Below are 19,132 nucleotides of genomic sequence, written 5' to 3'. Positions count from 1 at the left end.
CCCTGCAAATAGAGCCAGGTGGAAACATTAAGCAAATCTAGATGTGACACCCAAACCAATAAATAAATATAAAACATTAGTGATCGGAGTAATTTTTATTAGTAACAGTGTGAAGAATGTACTTAAGATAAACCTGAATTTACCTGCTATGAGGTTATCTGATCAAGTTGGAATCTCTATTGGCCTCATGACAATTGCCTGAGAATGTACTAAAATTAAGAGGGGAATAGGTAGATTTAGCTCTGCTTAGTAGGTTTAGCCTTATTCTAGACTTCAAAAAAATTAGTTTATCTTGTAACTGTCACTGTCCTCCCGTTGTTCATTGATTTGCTCTAGTGGGCCAAGTAACGTCTCCATTGTGAGACTTGTTGTTACTGTTTTTGGTATATCGAATACATCACGGGGAGCTTGCCAGGCTCTGCCGTGGGGCGAGATACTCTCGGTAGCTTGCCGGGCTCTCTGAGAGGGGATGAGGAATTGAACCCAGGTCAGCCGGGTTGGTCACATGCAAGGCAAAAGCCCTACCCGCTGTGCTATTGTTCTGGAGCACCAAAGGGAGTGATTCCCGAGCACAGCTAGGAGTAAGCCCCGAGCATCACCAGTTGTGGTCCCCAAACCAAAAATAAATGAAGAATAGAAATAGTTGGATTTGTTATTCTCTAGGGGCTGGAGTGATAGCACAGCGGGTAGAACGTTTGCCTTGCACGCGGCCAACACGGTGGACCCGAGTTCGATTCCTCTACCCATCTTGGAGAGCCCAGCGAGCTACCGAGAGTATCTCGCCCGCGTGGCAAAACCTGGCAAGCTCCCTGTGATGTATTCGATATGCCAAGCACAGTAACAACAAGTCTCAAAATGGAGACGTTACTGAGCCTGCTCCAGCAAATCGATGAACAACGGGAGGACAGTGCTACAGTTATTCTCTAGACTTAGTATATTATTTTTTGATGCAAGACTTTCAGAAGCCAGCAGCTCTCTTTACATTGAAAAAGTGTAACTTATCTAATAAAACATATCGTATCATTTATCTTAATGGAGGCAACATTATCAGATCTATAAAACATGGAAAAATGTTAAAATAAATATAAGATTCTACTTTGTGTTAATATGTTCATTATACCCCTGGGTTTTGTTTTTTTGCATTTTTTAATTTACGCATTTCCATCCCCAACTTCTCCCCTCTGTATCTCTCTATAACTTTATGTTCGCCTGTTCATCTATTTGATGACCTTTGCCTCTTTTCTTATTATTCTTGCTTCCTCTTTTATATGTCAATACTACTATTCAGGGAGGTTGCAGACAGAATCACTGAGCTCTTCCACTCCTGAGTGTTAGCCTTGTGTTGTTCTCTATGGCAAAGCTTGAGGAGTCCTTGTTTCTTCATTGTTTAAATAACCTGCTGTTGCAATCTATTGCAGGCCTTTTTGCTTTTACCTTTTTCCTTGTTAACATGCAGGTACTATGGGGTTTAAACATAGTGTTAACTTTGCATAAGATCTGTTGAACTTAGGTCTAAGGATAAAAAAGCTCTAAGAACAAGGATTTCTGAATCACGAATCATGAATGCACCCATCCTCCACCTACCAACTAATCACGATCACGATCACGACCATCCTGTTATTCGTAGATTGCCTCGAGCAGACCCCAGTAATGTCTCCTTCATCCTAGCCCTGAGATTTTTAAGAAAGTGCTATATTCAAGGCTTTTTAGGAGAATGAGACCCATCATTGTTACTGGTATTTGGCATATTGGGTACGCCACGGGGAGTTTGCCAGACTCTTCTGTGTGGGCAGGTTACATTTGGTAGTTTGTCCAAAGTAGGAATGAGATAATAAGATGTTATAATAAGATGTTATAATAAGACCGCAAATGCGGCCGCGCGGTTCCGGGAGCTGTTTTTTATAGTCTCTGAGTCTTGGCCGTTGATGGGATTACACGGCGCCAGGGGGCCAGTTGGTGGGTGTGACCACCGCCTACTGGAATTCGGAGGATCTGGGTGGAGGATGCTCAGCCTCAGATCAGAAGGATTTCTGATGATTGGGTAAAATCTGACCTTAGATCTTGGGGAAATAGGTCAAAGACACTAATAATTTGTATAAAAATGTAAAGATTTGCATAAGTGGATGGACATGGAGAGTATCATGCTACGTGAAATGAGTCAGAAAGAGAGAAGCACACATAGAATGAACTGCACAAATTTGTGGAATATAAAATAACATAATATGAGACTGACACCCAAGGACTGTAAACACAAGGGCCAGGAATATTGACCCATAGTTGGAAGCCTGCCTCATGAGCTGGGGGAGAAGGCAGCTGGAATAGAAAAGGGATTACTAAAATAATGACTGTTAGAGGAATCGTTCAAGATGGGAGGTGTGTGCTGAAAATAGATAAAGAACCAAATGTGTTGATCTCTCAGTATCTGTATGGCAAACCATAATGCCCAAAAGTAGAGAGAGAAGCACTGTAGCACTGTCCTCCTGCTGTTCATTGATTTGCTTGAGCGGACACCAGTAACGTCTCCATTGTGAGACTTGTTGTTACTGTTTTTGGCATATTGAATATGTTGTGGGTAGCTTGCCAGGCTTTGCCGTGGTGGTGGAATACTCTCCGTAGCTTTCCAGGCTCTCTGAGAGGGATGGAGGAATTGAGCCCGGGTCGGCCACGTGCAAGGCAAACACCCTACCTGCTTTGCTATTGCTCCAGCCCAGAGAGAGAGTATGGGGGAAATTGTCTGCCACAGAGGTGGGGGGGAGGCTTGGAATGAAAGGGGTATACTAGGGACAATGGACGTGGAGAATGTTCACTGGTGGAGGGATGGGTGTTTGATCATTGTATGACTGAAACTCAGACATGAAAGCTTTGTAACTATCTGATGGTGATTCAATTAAAAAAAAAAAGGTAAAGATACTCAGATGAAAAATGTTGCTTCCATTTCAGGGATGAATCTTAGTAGTAGAAGTAGTAATAGTCCAGTCATTGTGGTGATAGGAGGCAGACTAAATAAAATGAACCGAAGATTGTAGAATGACATCTTTGTAAACACTAAAAACCTATATAGCTCTTATGATGATTATGGCAATACTAAAACTGTAAATTCCTTTAAGGTTCAATAAACCAGGGTACCAAAATTTCTTAAAAGTTCTCATACAAAAGGTTAAATAATAATACATAGAATATTTCTCTGTATATCTGTAATTTGAGGTAATGACATCTCATCATATAGTTGCTTCCAAGGCCTCAAATGCTAGATAATATGTTTTTTGTTGTTATTTTGGGGTGATACTTGGCAATGCTCAGGGGTTAATCTTGGCTCTTCACTCAGGAATTAATCTTGGTTGTGCTTGGCGACCCTTATGGGATGCCGGGGATCAAACCTGGACTAGTCGTGTGCAAGGCAAGAACCCTATTCACTGTACTATTGTTTGAATACTATTTCTGCCTTTCTCATGCTGGAGACTTGCAAAAATAACTAATTAAACTTCTGCATTGTTGTTTATAAATAATCACAGCTATAACCCCACAGTGCTATCTTAAATATTTTTAGAAGACCCAACACATATCCAATTATTAGTGAATTAATAGTTGTACAACAAATTCTCAATTATTTCTTATTGTATAATGGCTTATGTGTGCCATTAAAAGGGCCATCATCTTTTTCTCATCAATGTATCCATATTATCCAAGTTATTTTTGTATCTTTATCTTTTTTATATAATTCATTATACCACAATTTGTACCATGTAATGTCCAGATTTTTTGTTTTGTTTCTCTCTCTGTCTCTGTCTGTCTGTCTCTCTCTCTCCCTCTCTCTCTCTCTCCCTGTGTGTGTGTGTGTGTGTGTATGTATGGTAGGGAGTGGGTTAGACCACATCTGCCTGTGCTCAGAAATTACTCATTGCTCTATGGTTAGAGATCATTTGGCAGTGCTCAGGGGACAGTATACAGTACTGGGGATCAAACTGTGGCCAACTACATGCAAATTAAGTACATTAAACCATGAATAGTTTCTGATTTTATCCTTATATTTTTAAATATATAAGTTGCTCTCTGTTATGTCTTTATATATATACTTAATATATATAGACATACATGTACTTAATGTTTTTATATCTTTATGTCAATATCATAAATCACTGCATTAATATCATTTACTCCAATATTTCAGAAACATATTCCTGATAATGGTTTTGTGATTTTATTTCTCTTTATATTTCAAGCTACATAAATATTTATTTATTTATTTTTTTTTTTTTAATAATTTATTTATTTATTGAATCACTGTGGGAAAAGTTACAGAGCTTTCAGGTTTAGGTCTCAGTCATGTAGATACCGAACACATTTCCCTTTACCAATACTCATTTTTAACCCCGAACCCCAATAGACCCCCACCTCCCACCCCTCCCAATTCTTATGAGGCAGATGAGTTCTAGTTAATACTCTATCTACTTTGACTAGATAGATTATTTCGATAGAAGATGCACAATTATTGTTTAGAGTTTACGACCCACCCCCCCCCCCCAATCAGACATGCTGAAACAGCGTTGTGAAATGATTTGCTTTCTAGAACTTGGTTTAAGAATAAAATGATGTCGCGCGGCCGCGATAGCGGCCGCGCGGTTTTGAATTTCTGCTATTTTACTTATTGACCCTGGAAGAATTTCTATTAAAAGTTAGCTAGTTAAGAGATTGATTTCTGTGCCCTGGAGTCGTGGCCGTGCCGGAGAGCCGCTCGTGGGGGGCAGCCGGCGACCTCGGTGGGGCGTGGGGGACGGCCCACAAAGCCCCCCTTCCCATGAGGTCCCCGCCGCTTCCCCGAGCCCGGCTCAAACCCGCTTTCCACAAGGCTCCCGTGCGGCCGCCATCTTTCTTTCCAGAGAGGAGCGGGCGGGCCGGTCAACGCCCTTCCCCCTCCGGGCAGGCTTGGTGGCGCGCATCAACACAAGTCCATTTGCTTTTCTGCTCCAAGCGGCTGGTTCTCTGTGCTAAGTCCTTGTGCCTCCGGGGCCGTGGCCGTGCCGGAGAGCCGCTCGTGGGGGGCAGCCGGCGACCTCGGTGGGGCGTGGGGGACGGCCCACAAAGCCCCCCTTCCCATGAGGTCCCCGCCGCTTCCCCGAGCCCGGCTCAAACCCGCTTTCCACAAGGCTCCCGTGCGGCCGCCATCTTTCTTTCCAGAGAGCAGCGGGCGGGCCGGTCAACGCCCTTCCCCCTCCGGGCAGGCTTGGTGGCGCGCATCAACACAAGTCCATTTGCTTTTCTGCTCCAAGCGGCTGGTTCTCTGTGCTAAGTCCTTGTGCCTCCGGGGCCGTGGCCGTGCCGGAGAGCCGCTCGTGGGGGGCAGCCGGCGACCTCGGTGGGGCGTGGGGGACGGCCCACAAAGCCCCCCTTCCCATGAGGTCCCCGCCGCTTCCCCGAGCCCGGCTCAAACCCGCTTTCCACAAGGCTCCCGTGCGGCCGCCATCTTTCTTTCCAGAGAGCAGCGGGCGGGCCGGTCAATGCCCTTCCCCCTCCGGGCAGGCTTGGTGGCGCGCATCAACACAAGTCCATTTGCTTTTCTGCTCCAAGCGGCTGGTTCTCTGTGCTAAGTCCTTGTGCCTCCGGGGCCGTGGCCGTGCCGGAGAGCCGCTCGTGGGGGGCAGCCGGCGACCTCGGTGGGGCGTGGGGGACGGCCCACAAAGCCCCCCTTCCCATGAGGTCCCCGCCGCTTCCCCGAGCCCGGCTCAAACCCGCTTTCCACAAGGCTCCCGTGCGGCCGCCATCTTTCTTTCCAGAGAGCAGCGGGCGGGCCGGTCAACGCCCTTCCCCCTCCGGGCAGGCTTGGTGGCGCGCATCAACACAAGTCCATTTGCTTTTCTGCTCCAAGCGGCTGGTTCTCTGTGCTAAGTCCTTGTGCCTCCGGGGCCGTGGCCGTGCCGGAGAGCCGCTCGTGGGGGGCAGCCGGCGACCTCGGTGGGGCGTGGGGGACGGCCCACAAAGCCCCCCTTCCCATGAGGTCCCCGCCGCTTCCCCGAGCCCGGCTCAAACCCGCTTTCCACAAGGCTCCCGTGCGGCCGCCATCTTTCTTTCCAGAGAGCAGCGGGCGGGCCCCATAAATATTTATGAATAGCATCATCTCTCTCTATAGATAAGATTGAAAACTCTGATATCTCTAACTTAAATTCTGGGTCCATCCCCTGACCCTTAATCCCCTTGTGAAAAAGAAGTAACAAGGGTTACAGAACTTCTTGGTCTATAATTGAACTCATTATGATATATGAACCAAGCCAAGTTTCATGTTATCCATCCATCCACCCACCCATCCACCCACCCATCCACCTATCCATCCATCCATCCATCCATCCATCCATCCATCCATCCATCCATCCCTTCATTCATCAACTATTTAAATCAAGAATCACAAGAGAAAGATAATTAAGAAATTCTCGCTCCAAGATGTGCACATTCTATAGAGATTCATGTGAGAGACATGGTTTTCTTTCTTCATTGCTTGATTGACTACTTCTTAGGTCTTAAGAAATATTAAATTAAGGGCTATCTAAATTTGGAGTAACTTGGCCAAAATGTACATATTGTGGTAGAAAGAGTCCTGGTATGGGAATAGAGATACAATGAATATTCCCTCTGCTCCATTCTTTACTGCCACAAGTCCTTAGTTTTAGAAATTAGACAGGTTCAGCTCTTTGTATTTCAGAGTCCTCATTGTAAAAAGCCATTGTGGGATAAGATCATTTATGCTTCTGGGAGAGGTGGAAGGTTTTTGGTTATTCTGAACATGTAAAAGTCTGTGCTCTTACTTAGCGTTGGAATAATATCTCAGAGACCTTTTTAAAATAATTAATAGAACCACAAACTCAGATCCTAAAGAGACTTGCAAGTAGGAGGGGTTTTATAGACACTATTGAAGTCTCTGCTACAGTCACCAAGAACTTTTGTACACACGATTTTATACTCATGACTCCTTTGTGAAGTAAATGTTTTCACTCCCAGCTTCTTATGAGGAAACAAAAGAAGTCCAGGAAGCTCAATATAAGTATTGCATAATTAGATTATGGATAATTATGAAGTATCAAGTACCTTACACTAGTTACCTTATTTAATTCACACAGTAATCCTATGACTTTTCAAAAAGTTATTCCTTTTTTATTTCTATTTTATTTTTTCTTTCTCATTCTCGTTTTATTCATTTTTACTTATTATTTTATTTTTAGTTTAAATTGATGAAAACAATATAGACTTATAACAATTCATAAGTTTCAAGTGGAGATATTTATATTTTCACATTGTATATACTGAATCATACTATGTATTATTTTTGGATCACAATTTTGATAAAAGTCATTTCTCTTGACCACAATACTATTTATGCCTCTTATCATTTTAAGGTAATTTTAATCCTTCTTTCTGGTAGCTTCTATTCTTTTGTCAGAATCTGAGTTAGTTTTTATTTCATTTTGTTTACTTGCTTTACTTCTCTTGTTTCTATAGAGGAGTGAAACCATATGATATTTGTTCTCAGATTATTTCACTTAATATAAGTCTATAGATTCATCCCATTTGTAAAGTTTCATCTTTTTATAATATATAATACATTGCAATGAACAAAGATACATATATATATTTAATTATTGTGTCTGTATGCTTCTGGTAAACAGCCACAGGAAGAATAGTTGGATTATTTGGGAATTTTTGTTTTGAGAAATTTTCTGGCTACACTAATTTATATTGCCTATATAGTGGGCAAAGTTTCCCTATTCTCCATATACCCCTTTCCATTACACCATTTTACACACACACACACACACACACACACACACACACACACACACACATATGTACACACATACTCTCAGTCATATAGGAGATAAATTGTAAATTGTACTTATCCCTGTAGCAAGTACAGAACTCAGATTCAACCTTAAATCTGCTAGTCTCTGATCCCACACTTGGTGAGGGTTTCAAGAACAAGTGAAATAATCCAGCCAGAAGGACTCACTATTTATTTTTAAATCTAATCTTTACCCCAAAAGGCATACATAATAATAAAAAGAAGCATTGTGTAAGTAGTAAAGATGATGAAAAATTACAGAACATAAAAGTATATATCCTATCTGAGAGCTTTTCATCATGACTGTGGGTTGGTTCACCTATGCCAGATAATTTGGCTAGAAGAAAATCTGGATATATAAAATCTTAGAAAAATATCTCTACTGTTAAATGTAATCATTGTTTACAAAATAACATAAGCAAACATTGTGTAAGCAAAAGATAACCCTTCTTGACTTGACTGTACGTCATACGATTTTAGAGTAATATTTCTGCCCTACATTGCACTGTCTTCAAGAACTCCAAAGTGTTAGCTGAGTGTGTGCTGTAAGGTCATCTGGATCCTGAGCTCATGACAGGGATATAGCAAAAAAAAAAAAAAAATTAATTCAGCTGTTTTTGTATCTTTTCATCTTTTATTCACTAAGCAGATTTTGGATGTTTTGAATATTATTCTTCACTGGATATTTTTTGTAAAAATTAATGACCTTAATCTTCCCAACAATGCAGGAAAGATTCAATTATCACCATCTTGTAGATGAGTAAATTAATACTCAAATTGGTTATAAGGGCCACACAGTCGCTGGGACGTTTGAGTCAGCTCTGACCCAACCTTGTCTTCATGGTGTAGAGTTACTTTTCTCTTTGAGGTGATTTCAGTTACTTTAAGTTACGGAAACAGTTCTCTTTTCTGAACAATCTGACAAGAATCCAAGGCAAACAGAAAGGTACGGTCTTGAATTATGCTTTCGACCATCTTCACGTTCTCTGGAGATGAAACTAATAGGGTAAATAGACCAAATGAAAATAAGATTATGTTTCTTCATAGTCCAGAAACAGACATTGAAGCAAGACACTCCCACACTTCCTAGGTGATTACAAGGACAGGCACCCAGGGAGGGAGCTGCCTGCTGGAATGTTAACCTGGGTGATGAACCAGACAGATGCCAACTGATTGTCTCATGGTCTTAGCCAGGCCCAGGAGCCTTTATATAAAGATTGCCCTCTGTCCAGATTCCTTAGCCTGAATGACTGCTTACCTGTGAGGAGGGTGAGTATAGGAGTTTTGGTCTTGGGACTGGGGAGTTGTGGGGAGCGCGGTGAGGCTCAGTGACCAGATTCACAAGGTTGAGACCATTAGGGGAGAAGATGGGGCAGAGGAAGAAGAGTGGTGTCTGAGGGAAGTCTGGTGGTCCTTTGGGGAATATCTGTGAAGACTGTGTGAGGAATCTGGATATTGAGGCCAAGGGTATTTGCCTTTGACTTGGTCCTGTCCTGACATATTATTTAGCTCATTTGACAACTCTCTCTGGAAAAGTTTCAGACTAATTTCCTCCTTGTGAGCAGTTGTTTGTGGGAGGTTACTTTGCCAAAGTGCATATATGCCCCTGAATCATCTTTGCTACCACCTTCATGTTTTTTTGTAGATGAAACTAATAATATATACATATACTAAGTATACCTTATTATATATAAGATCTATATCCATATACATTTAGATATTCTCTCATGGATCATGGATTGTCCTTCATTTGAAGTATTTTCAATATTTAAGGAGCAAATTGGGAAGTGATTTGTTGGAGGAGAATGTTCTTAAATGAAACCCCTTACTTTGCTCTCTTTGAACTGCCTATAAAAACTGGGGATTTGGGGAACACACAAGCGAGGAGGTTGTCCTGTTTCCCCATAGAGACACAGGAAAGCATGACTTGCTGTGGAGAAGTCACTCCGACTAGGTAGCTGGCACCTTCCAAATTTATCCCATCTTATAACGCCAGGCTGCCTCTCAAAGGCTTGCAGTGAACATTTCTGAGGTAGCAGACATTGTTTCACTCCTGGTGACTAATGCCAGCAGCCTGTATGGGCAAGTTGCCATGTTGTTTTGGAGCTTTGCCAAGGCAGGTTTGTTTGCATGTGTCTAGTTTCTGTTTTGCTTTGTTTTATTTTCATATAAGGCCCTGAGGATCTATCTAATCAAATTCACCTAGGAAAAAAACAGAATATAGAGAAGCCAGCATTTTATGTTGGCTTAGGACTGCTCAGTAACTGACCGGATCTTTTACTTTCCACTGGATAATTTGAGCATAAAAGGTGCAAAAAATGGGTATTCTCGCTTTTACATATTTGAACATATGCATGTCCTTCTGGTATGTGTGCAGAATAGTCGAGCTCTTCTGGGTGCCAAGTCCCTACTTGAGGCTCCCCATGAACTCTGGAGCAAGGTCTTACGACTTTCCTGAGACTTCTCTTAACAAGTACTTAGATTTTTGAGCAGTGTGGGTATTCTCTTGCCACCAGCGCCCTCTTATGCTCAACACTGGAATCTTCCCCTCTGCGCCCCACCCCTCCCCGCCACCCAGGTTAACCAGCAACCCGCTGTGCCTTTGAAGTTCCCAGATCAGCCTCAGTCTGGTGGTTTGCAAAGTCCAAGACAGGTGTCCTTGGGCAGTGATGACTAACCTTGTGTCCTGCTAACTCAGTAAGAACTTCTGGGGAAAGGTTGGGCAGGGAGGGGAGGAGCAAAGGACCTGGAAGAAGTGGGATGCCCTCCCGCCTTCCCCGTGGGACCCTCGTCCCCCAAACCGCTCCACCTTTTAACTCTGACCTTTCCACTCGCAGGTCTCGTTCTCCTGCCTCCATCGGAACCATGTGTGAGCAGCAGCAGATCCCCTGCTGCCTGCCGCTGCCCCAGTGCTGTGTGAAGGGCTCCTATTTCTACCCTTCCCCGTCCCCCTACGCCAACAGCCAGGTGTTGGTCCAAGCTCCTTGTGAGATGCAAGTGATGGAGTGCCCCGCACCCTGCCCGGTTCAAGTATGCCAGGCTCCGACCACCCTGGGGAAATGCCAGTCCTCAGGCCAGGCTAAGACCACCCAGGGGAACGGCCAGGCCTCCGGCCAGTCTATGACAGCCCAAGGGAAGGGCCAGCCTCCAGGCTCCTACGTGCAGTGCCAGGCTGCCGGCGGGACCGGAATGTCTTACGTGCCAAGTGACGCTGCCGGCGCTCTGCAGACCTGCTACGTGGGATGCGCTCCGGTTTGTTACACGGAAACGTGCTTCGTGGAATGCCCAGCTCCGACCTACGTGCCCTACGCAGCTCCTCCGGCGGTCCCCAATTACGTCACGTACTCCCCGGTGTGCCAGCCTCCAGGGAGGTTTTCCACCCAGGGCCAGTACCAGGGCTGCTGCGGGGCCCAGTACCCGGCCCGGGCGCCCTACAGCAACTGCGTCCCCCGGCGCCAGCCCCCGGCGTCCTGCGACAGCCGCGCACCCCAGCTGCAGTCGGGGGCTTCCTACGGCGGCTGCGGACCCCAGTTCCAGTGCCGCGGCTCCTACGGCCGCTGCGGCCCCCCCGCGCGCATCCCGGGCGTCGTGCGGCACCTACGCGCCCCAGTATTCGGGGTACCCCGAGCAGCGCCGCTCCCAGAGCGCCAGCAGGTGCCTCCCCCCGCGCCGGCTGCAGCCCCCCTACCGCAGCTGCTCCCCGCCGCGCCGGGCTCCGCCCTGCTTCGGCTGCCCGTCGGGGTCCGAGCCCAACTACTGCACCCCGCCCCGCCGCTCCGAGCCCATCTACGGCAGCGGCTGCGCGCAGGGCCCCGCGCGGGGCAGCTCTCAGCGGTGCGGACCCAAGTGCCGAATCGAGATCTCCTCCCCGTGCTGTCCCAAGCAGGTGCCACCCCGGCGGTGCCCGGCTCAGATCCCGCCCGTCGGACGCTGCTCGGCGAGCTGCGCGCCGCGGCCCTCCTGGGGCACCTCCTGGGGCACCTCCTGCCCGGAGCTGCGCCCGTGCGCGGGGCCGCGGCCACTCCCCAGCGTCCGCCCCTCCTGGGGTCAGCCGCAGTGCTCGGAGCCGTCGGGGCCGCGAGGGCCGGTGCCCGCGCCCCGCCTGCGCCCCCGCCCGCTGCGGTGCCCGAGCCCGGAGCCCCGCCCGTGCCCGCCGCCCCGGCGCCTGTCGGAGCCCTGCTTGTGCCCGGCCCCGCGGCCAGCCCCGCGGCCGCGGCCTCGCCCCGTCGTGTGCGGACCTGCGGATCCGTTCCCGCTCCCGGAGCCCTGCGAGCGGCCCTCGCTCCCGGAGCCGGCCCCCTGCCCCAGCCCGGAGCCCTGCGCTGAGCCCCGGCGCTGCTCCAGCCCCTGCTCCGGGCCCCCCGGAGACGCGGGCTGCCGCGAGTCCCATCCGTGCCACCTGGACATCGAGGCCCCCAGCTGCGGCTCCGGTGGTTACAGCCAGTGGCAAGAGGGCAATGCAAGCTTCGGGCCCTGCGAGGAGCTTTCGGAGCCCCGGGGTCCCAGCGGTTGCGGAGACCTAGCGGGCGCGGGTTTCGGAGCCAAAGGCGGAGCCAGTTTCGGAGGGAAGGGCGCCTATTTCTAAAGGAGGCCGGCGAGGATCCCTCCCGTGCCCAGCCGCCCCGGTTTCCACCTGGTGCTTGTTTGCATCGTTCAGAGGCGCTAGGAGGCTCCCTGCAGCAGAGGTGAAGCTCCGACTCCTCCGCATACCTGCCCGGGAACCACACCTGGATGTCAGAATTCCCTGCAGTCTCTCATCAGATTCCTCTTGGCAAACGTCCTTGTCCTTCCTCGTCGTCAGACCAGTCTGACCAGCTGGGCGCTTCTTGGGTGTTCCCCAGCACACGCCTTCTGGGTCCCTGCTCGGAGCTTCTTTCTGCCCTCCCTGGAACACCTCCTCGCCAGTTCCCACGTCAGAAATCCAGCCCGTCTTTCAAAACCTCCCCTTGGGATCCTTTTTCTTACCCCTATACCTACCGCAGGAGCGTGTACGGACTTCCTAGAACTCAAACAACTCTCGGTACCACTAGTCAACTGTCTTGCAACATTTCTGGAACTGCTTCCTGTGCCAGGAATGTTTATTTGTCCCACTGAGTTGAAGATGTCCAGTTGCATGGAGTCACGGTATCCTTAAAATCCTCTGCATTTCCTGGCACGGGAAGCTCCTTAGCAAGATTTGTGTGTTGGTAGCTTTAACCGTAACATATCGTGATGGGAAACCCCAGCACCCTGGACATGCCATGTAACAATAAGTCACAGAGCAATAAACGTCGTTCTACCTCCATAACTAAGTCCTGTGAGATGTCTTAACTCCACTTTCTAGACTCTTTGGAATTAAGTCTTGTGAGCTATCTTAATATCACCTTCTTGACTTTTTGGGAGTTTTTTTTTTTATAAACGAATTTAACTTTTTGAATTTATTGTGCCAAGTTTCCCTTAGATTGGACAGAGTGGGCTGACTTGTGGGCATTCAGTGCCCCTGACGCCTGAAGGAAAAGAATGGGTGAAAAAAAGAATATGAGTCATTGTAAAAAACTATACTCGCAGAAAGTTTTTTCTGGGCTCTCCGGACGGCTCTATCTCACCGCCCTCGTTCGGTGCACTTGAGCCGCTGTGTGTGGCCTGGATCTAACGGCTGTTAGCCAAGGGCAGATGAAGGAAGAGATGAGGGCCAGGCCGGTTGATCTTAGTGGCAGTTTATTACAAGGAAGTTTATCCCATAGAAGAACTTTATGTTATGGAGGGCCTAGGTTCTCTCAAGCACACGTTCCCCTTGCTAGTCTCTCGGTGGTCTATCTTTTCCGCCCTGCTCTCTCATTCCCCAGCTCCCTTCTAGTCTGGGCTGATACTTCACCCAGTCAGGTAGCCAAATCAACATAAGAAAGCCCTTCCTGACTGCCCAAGGGCAAAATGCCTCTTAAGGTGTTTTTCTCTTTTCCTCAGTCCAATAAACTATCAACTATTCCTGAGGTTATGCAGGAAGGACAGAACAGTGTTATCCTACAAGTAATGAGGTTTTGAATGAAGTTAATTCTTGTTTCTCAATTTAGGACCAAAGATCTCAGGCCTAGCTTGGGTCTGTCACCCACTTCTAGGGTGACTTCTATGGAGTCAGAGCTTGGGAGAAGGAATCTCCTGGAGTAGCAGAAGTCCTCTGGGATAGCCTGTGCAAGCGAAGCCCTTTTGGGGGAGAGGGGATTGGGCCATACACCGGGATCCTCAGAGGTTAGTCCTGGCTCAACTGTCAGAAATTACTTCTGGTGATACTGGAGGTGGGGGGATCACATGGGATGCTGGGGACTGAACCCTGGTCGACTGCGTATGAGGCAAATGCCTTACCCACTATACTATCACTCTGGTACCTTATGCACACTTCTTCTTTTTAAAAGAAATAATTGTTTTATTTTATTTTACTTCGCATGCCGGAAAAGGGAGCATCTGAGGTTGACTGTCTTCCTCAGTTGCTCCCAAATCTCATTGGACACGTATGGTCTCAGTTACGTGATGATGGGACTTGGAAGGGCAGAGAAGAAATGCTTTCTCCTCCTCTCCCCAGCAGGTGAGATGAGCACTGCCAGGATGTGTGGCTGGGAAATGAGTGTTCCTGGGAAGGGGTCCTTCCTTAGCAGTAGAAAGTGCTCAGAGGCTGCCACAATCGGCAGAGAGTCTATGAAGGGATTCCTTTTAGGAGGAAATAAGAAGATGGCTCTACTCTGGGCAGCAGTTCCTCATCCTCCAAGAGGTCCTACGGTTTCAGCTCTGAAGTATGAAACTATAGGTCCAAGGGCTAACTCTATTGGGGTCTTTCCTCATCCCTGGGTCAACTTCTCTAATGTTAATCAGGAAGGCTAGAGACGTCATCAAGAAAAACTGTGGATTGCATATAGAAAACTGTTGGATATTAACCCTAAGTACTTTAGGTTTCATCAGTGATTTGCCCCTTTACTCCTCCAAGAGAAGCTTACCATGCACTAATGAGCATCCCTAGTTTAGTTAAAGTCTATCTTTAACTTTTCCTTTGTATTTTACCTCTCATGGTCTCAGTCCTCCAAGTCACTTGATCACTTGATCACTTGACATCCCATTAATCATCAATTTGCTCGAGCGGGTGCCAGTAATGTCTCCATTTGTCCATGTCGCATGCTAGTGTAGTCCAATGGCATCTGTTTGTTCTAGGAACATGAAGAGCCTCAAACTGATCATTCAGGGTGTTGACAAAGAGGTCTGACCATCTTGTAGGTGGGCGGCCACGTGGTCTTTTGACGTCCCAAGGAATCCAGTCAGTAACAGCTCTAGTCCAGCAGTCGTCTCCAAATCTCATTACGTGTCCAGCCCATCTGATTTTCAACGCCTTGACAAATGAGACAGCGTCCCTGATTCTTGACCGTTGGCGGAGATTGGAACTCCGGATTCTTTCTCTCATTTGAGTGAAGCGTGATACTCCAAGCATAGCTCTTTCGATTCCTCTTTGGGAGACCCAAATAGTGTTCTCATTCTGTTTTCCTCCAAGTCAGTCTTGATTACTTATAAGTCAAAACTTTCTGGTAGTTCTTAACTTGTATTTGTACTGCTTTATATTTGAAGTGCTGTGTATTTTGTATCTGCTTTTTTAATTTCCCCTATAGCCTTTTTATATTTTACTATAGGTCAATGTTCTTTGGTTAAACACAGAAACACCATTAATGCTATGCCCCTAATATTTGGGAGTTGATTGACTCTGAAATATATCTGCTCCTGGGCATAATTACTTGGTCATAATTATTTGACTCAGGCTTCAGTTGCTGTAGTTCTTAACCCCCCAAAATGGAGATCCTACCATGGGACTGGGATGGACCCAGAGCCACCGGTAAAGCTACCCCGGCATCGAAATGGGACATTCTAGAGAGCATAAATGCATGGTCTTGATGCAAACTGTTATGACTTAAGAGACGGGTCCTACTTGGGGAAGGACAAGTGTACTGGACTGAGGACTTAGTATGGGTTTTAAGGTAAAAGCCTTGCTTGCCCTCACTCAGAACCCAGAGAACTAAATTTTGGGATACTTTTCTTTTACTCTGTTTATCCAAACAACTGCATATTGATAATATACAAATAGAGGAAAAGATAAAAAGCAATGTAGATGTCCCTGGGAGTGTGCAGAGTGTCTCCTTGAGTTAATTCCCCCAAGAGAATTTCCTCTGCCAAATGTGTATTTATGTAAAGGATCAATAAATTGAGGTTGTAAAGGACATAGGTGTGAATCTATGTTCTTACCTCAAACCTCCTCAGATGTTCTGTAAGTATGCTAGCAGCTCTGCATGAAATGAGCCATTTTTACCATGAGTATGTGCCTGTGTGACACCCCCCCTCCACTCTACCCCCCATCTCTCTGCTGGGGAGGTCGCTTTGAGCCAGTACCGAATGCACCCACATTTTATTTTGTGAATTCACAGAAAATAATGGGGTTTTTATGTGAAATTTATCCATTAATTTCTCTTAGGCTGGAGTGATAGCACAGTGGGTAGGGCTTTTGTCTTGCATGTGGCAAATCCAGGTTCTATTTCTCCGTTCCTCTCAGAGAGCCCAGCAAGCTACTGAAAGTATTCTGCCCACATGGCAGAGCCTGGCAAGCTCCCCGTGTCATATTTGATATGCCAAAAGCAGTAACAAGTCTCACAATGGAGACGTCATCGGAGCCCACTCGAGCAAATCAATGAACAACGGGAAGACAGTGCTACAGTGCTAATTTCTTTTAATTGTCAAGGATCTTCTGACATAACCATTGATTCCTTCCAGACTGTTCATAACCTAGCACACTAGTTGTCAATGTGACATCCAAACCAGCATATCAGATTCACTTAGAATCTTTTTTTTTTTTCTTTTTGGGTCACACCCGGTGATGCACAGGGGTTTCTTTGGCTCTGCACTCAGGAATTATTCCTGGCGGTGCCATATGGGATGCTGGGAATCGAACCCGGGTTGGCCACGTGGAAGGCAAATGCCCTACCCGCTGTGCTATCACTCCAGCCCCTCACTTAGAATCTTTTGAGAGACATAAATACATCATCTCAGACCTACTGAAGCAGAGACTCTGGGACAGAGGCCTAGAAAGCACTTGAGGACTCCAGGTATTTCTGGTGCCCTATAATATTTGATCATATAGGTCTAGGGTCAATGCCTGGAATAGACAGAACATAAATAGGAATATGAGTTTATACCTAATTTTCAAGGGCACATCACACAAGTTTTATTATCTTGCCATTTTACTCTGGTGTAACGCAGAGTGGATCTATAAGATTTACCTAAGCCATTCTGTCAGATTCAATACTAACCCAAAAGATGTGGTGTCTTTATCTTGGTCACATTTCTGCCTTTTCGTCATTTTTCCAATACAACTCAGAGTTATTTCCTTTACCGTGCAGATTATATTCACCAGTACTGCATTTGTTTCCTCTACTAAAATCCAAGGTGCTCTGTGAGCTATGACCTCAGAGGCCCCTGGCAGTCACTGTCACTGTCACTGTCCTCCCGTTGTTCATCGATTTGCTCGAGCGGGGCCCAGTAACGTCTCCATTGGAGACTTTGTTGTTACTGTGTTTGGCATATCAAATACATCACGGGTAGCTTCCCAGGCTCTGCCGTGCAGGTGAGATACTCTTGGTAGCTTGCCAGGGTCTCCGAGAGGGGTGGAGGAATCAAACTTTGGTTGGCCATGTTGGCTGCGTGCAAGGCAAACGCCCTACCGCTGTGCTATCACTCCAGCCCTGGCAGTATCCAAATGATTTCCATGGGCATCTTTAGTGTCTTTTAACTCAGACTCCTGAGTGTGGAAAAAGCAGAATTAAGAGATACTTGGGAGTCCAAGATGAGAATCCTTATTATGTCTCTTGCTTAGTTCTCTAAAATTCATGGCTAGACAAGGGGCCTCTTGATTTGGATGATGAGTGTGAAGCAGTCAATCCCAGCAGGTTACAAAAGAAATATTGGCTTGTAGAGAGACAAAGGCACTCACTCCTAAGATGCTGAACCCTCAGAGCAGGGCACAGGTTGCCCCAGGCTCTTTACTGAATAGGTGGATCTGATCTGTTCTTCAGGAATCAATGAAGTTCTTAGGACACCTAGGCATGGATGTGGAAACAGGTGGTGATGATAAAAAGGAGAATCTGGGTGAGTCAGCTGGGAACAAGCCAGGGAATCCTCAATTGTGAAGCTGCATCACAAACTAGGGCCTCGTGGAAGCCAGCTCTGTGCCATTTTTGTGGCCTCAAGAGTCCTCCACATTCTGACAAGGTGTTCAGTCTTGATGTGAGGCATAACTCCACCCCATTGTGAAAAAGGTGTGGTTATTATGAGCAGGAGTTCCTTGCAATGTGCTATGGACAACCTCAACCTTGAGCCAAATAAAAAACTTAATGAACATGGGTTCATCTGTAGCAGCTCAGGGGGGAAGGGAGGATGTGTACTCACATGTTGTCCAGATACATTTTCATAGTTCTTTGTGAGTTCCTGAGGGTTTACTCTAGTTGTGTCTGGATACTTTAAAAGCTTGGGTCCTTTATAGTGCACTTTAGAGGTTGGAGAGATAATACAAAGTTTAAGTTACTTGTCTTGCATGAAGCCAACCCTGTTCAACCCCCAGCCCCACAGATGATCCCTAGAGCACCACCATGAGAGATTCCTAGGCATAAGAGCCGGGAGTAAGTCCTGAGCACTCTAAGGTGAGTCCCCACCCTAACCTAAAATATAAAAAATAAAGCAAAAAATATTTGACAATGGGAATTATAATCTCAGGAGTGTGGTTTGAGATAATAACCTTCAATGTTGGATTTGAAAGATCCTTCTGTTCCTTTCATGGCTGAATCTTCCCCAACACCCATTCTCCTTTTGCATCTTTATCAGTCTTTTTAAACAAATTTAAAGCATCCTCGGTCATAGGGCTGAAGATTCAAATTCCAGAACAAAAGTAGACATTTATAAATTTATGTAAAGGAGCTGGAGCAATAGCACAGAGGGTAGGGCATTTGCCTTGCACATGGCTGACCAGAGTTCGATTCCCAGCATCCCATATGGTCCTCTGAGCACTGCCAGGGGTAATTCCTGAGTGCAGAGCCAGGAGTAACCCCTATTCATTGCCAGGTGTGACCCAAAAAGAAAAAAAATTATTTAAAGGTGCTCAAAACCTTTAAGAAAGCTTCACCTGAAGACCTCACATGAATCTGAGGCCGTGTCCATGTTCATAACATTGTCCACATTTCTGTTTGGCGGCCTATTGCTCAGAAATGCCAAAGCATTGCATTGGTTGTGAGTGTGAAGCAGGAGTTCTTGGTT

General features: G+C 46.4%; 1 protein-coding gene across 1 annotated transcript; it reads left to right on the top strand.

Moving 5' to 3' along the window:
- The first annotated feature begins 10,690 nt into the window (after positions 1-10,690).
- KPRP (keratinocyte proline rich protein) lies at positions 10,691-12,410 on the top strand. The gene is made up of 2 exons (XM_056116617.1): positions 10,691-11,413; positions 11,457-12,410. The coding sequence occupies exons 1-2, from the start codon at positions 10,691-10,693 to the stop codon at positions 12,408-12,410; spliced, it is 1,677 nt and encodes a 558-aa protein (XP_055972592.1).
- Positions 12,411-19,132: the final 6,722 nt, after the last annotated feature.

Source organism: Sorex fumeus, unplaced genomic scaffold (assembly GCF_029834395.1).
Source record: "Sorex fumeus unplaced genomic scaffold, SorFum_2.1 ptg000001l, whole genome shotgun sequence".
Classification (NCBI taxonomy): Eukaryota; Metazoa; Chordata; class Mammalia; order Eulipotyphla; family Soricidae; genus Sorex; species Sorex fumeus.
Note: the sequence above shows the minus strand (reverse complement) of the source record. Positions and strands in the feature narration are given on the sequence as shown.

Bases quoted from the DNA above. Each gene is read 5' to 3' on its own strand.
- KPRP (XM_056116617.1), top strand. From the start codon at position 10,691: ATGTGTGAGCAGCAGCAGATCCCCTGCTGCCTGCCGCTGCCCCAGTGC. The intron at 11,414-11,456 runs GTGCGGCACCTA...TACCCCGAGCAG, and splicing joins CCGCGCGCATCCCGGGCGTC to CGCCGCTCCCAGAGCGCCAG.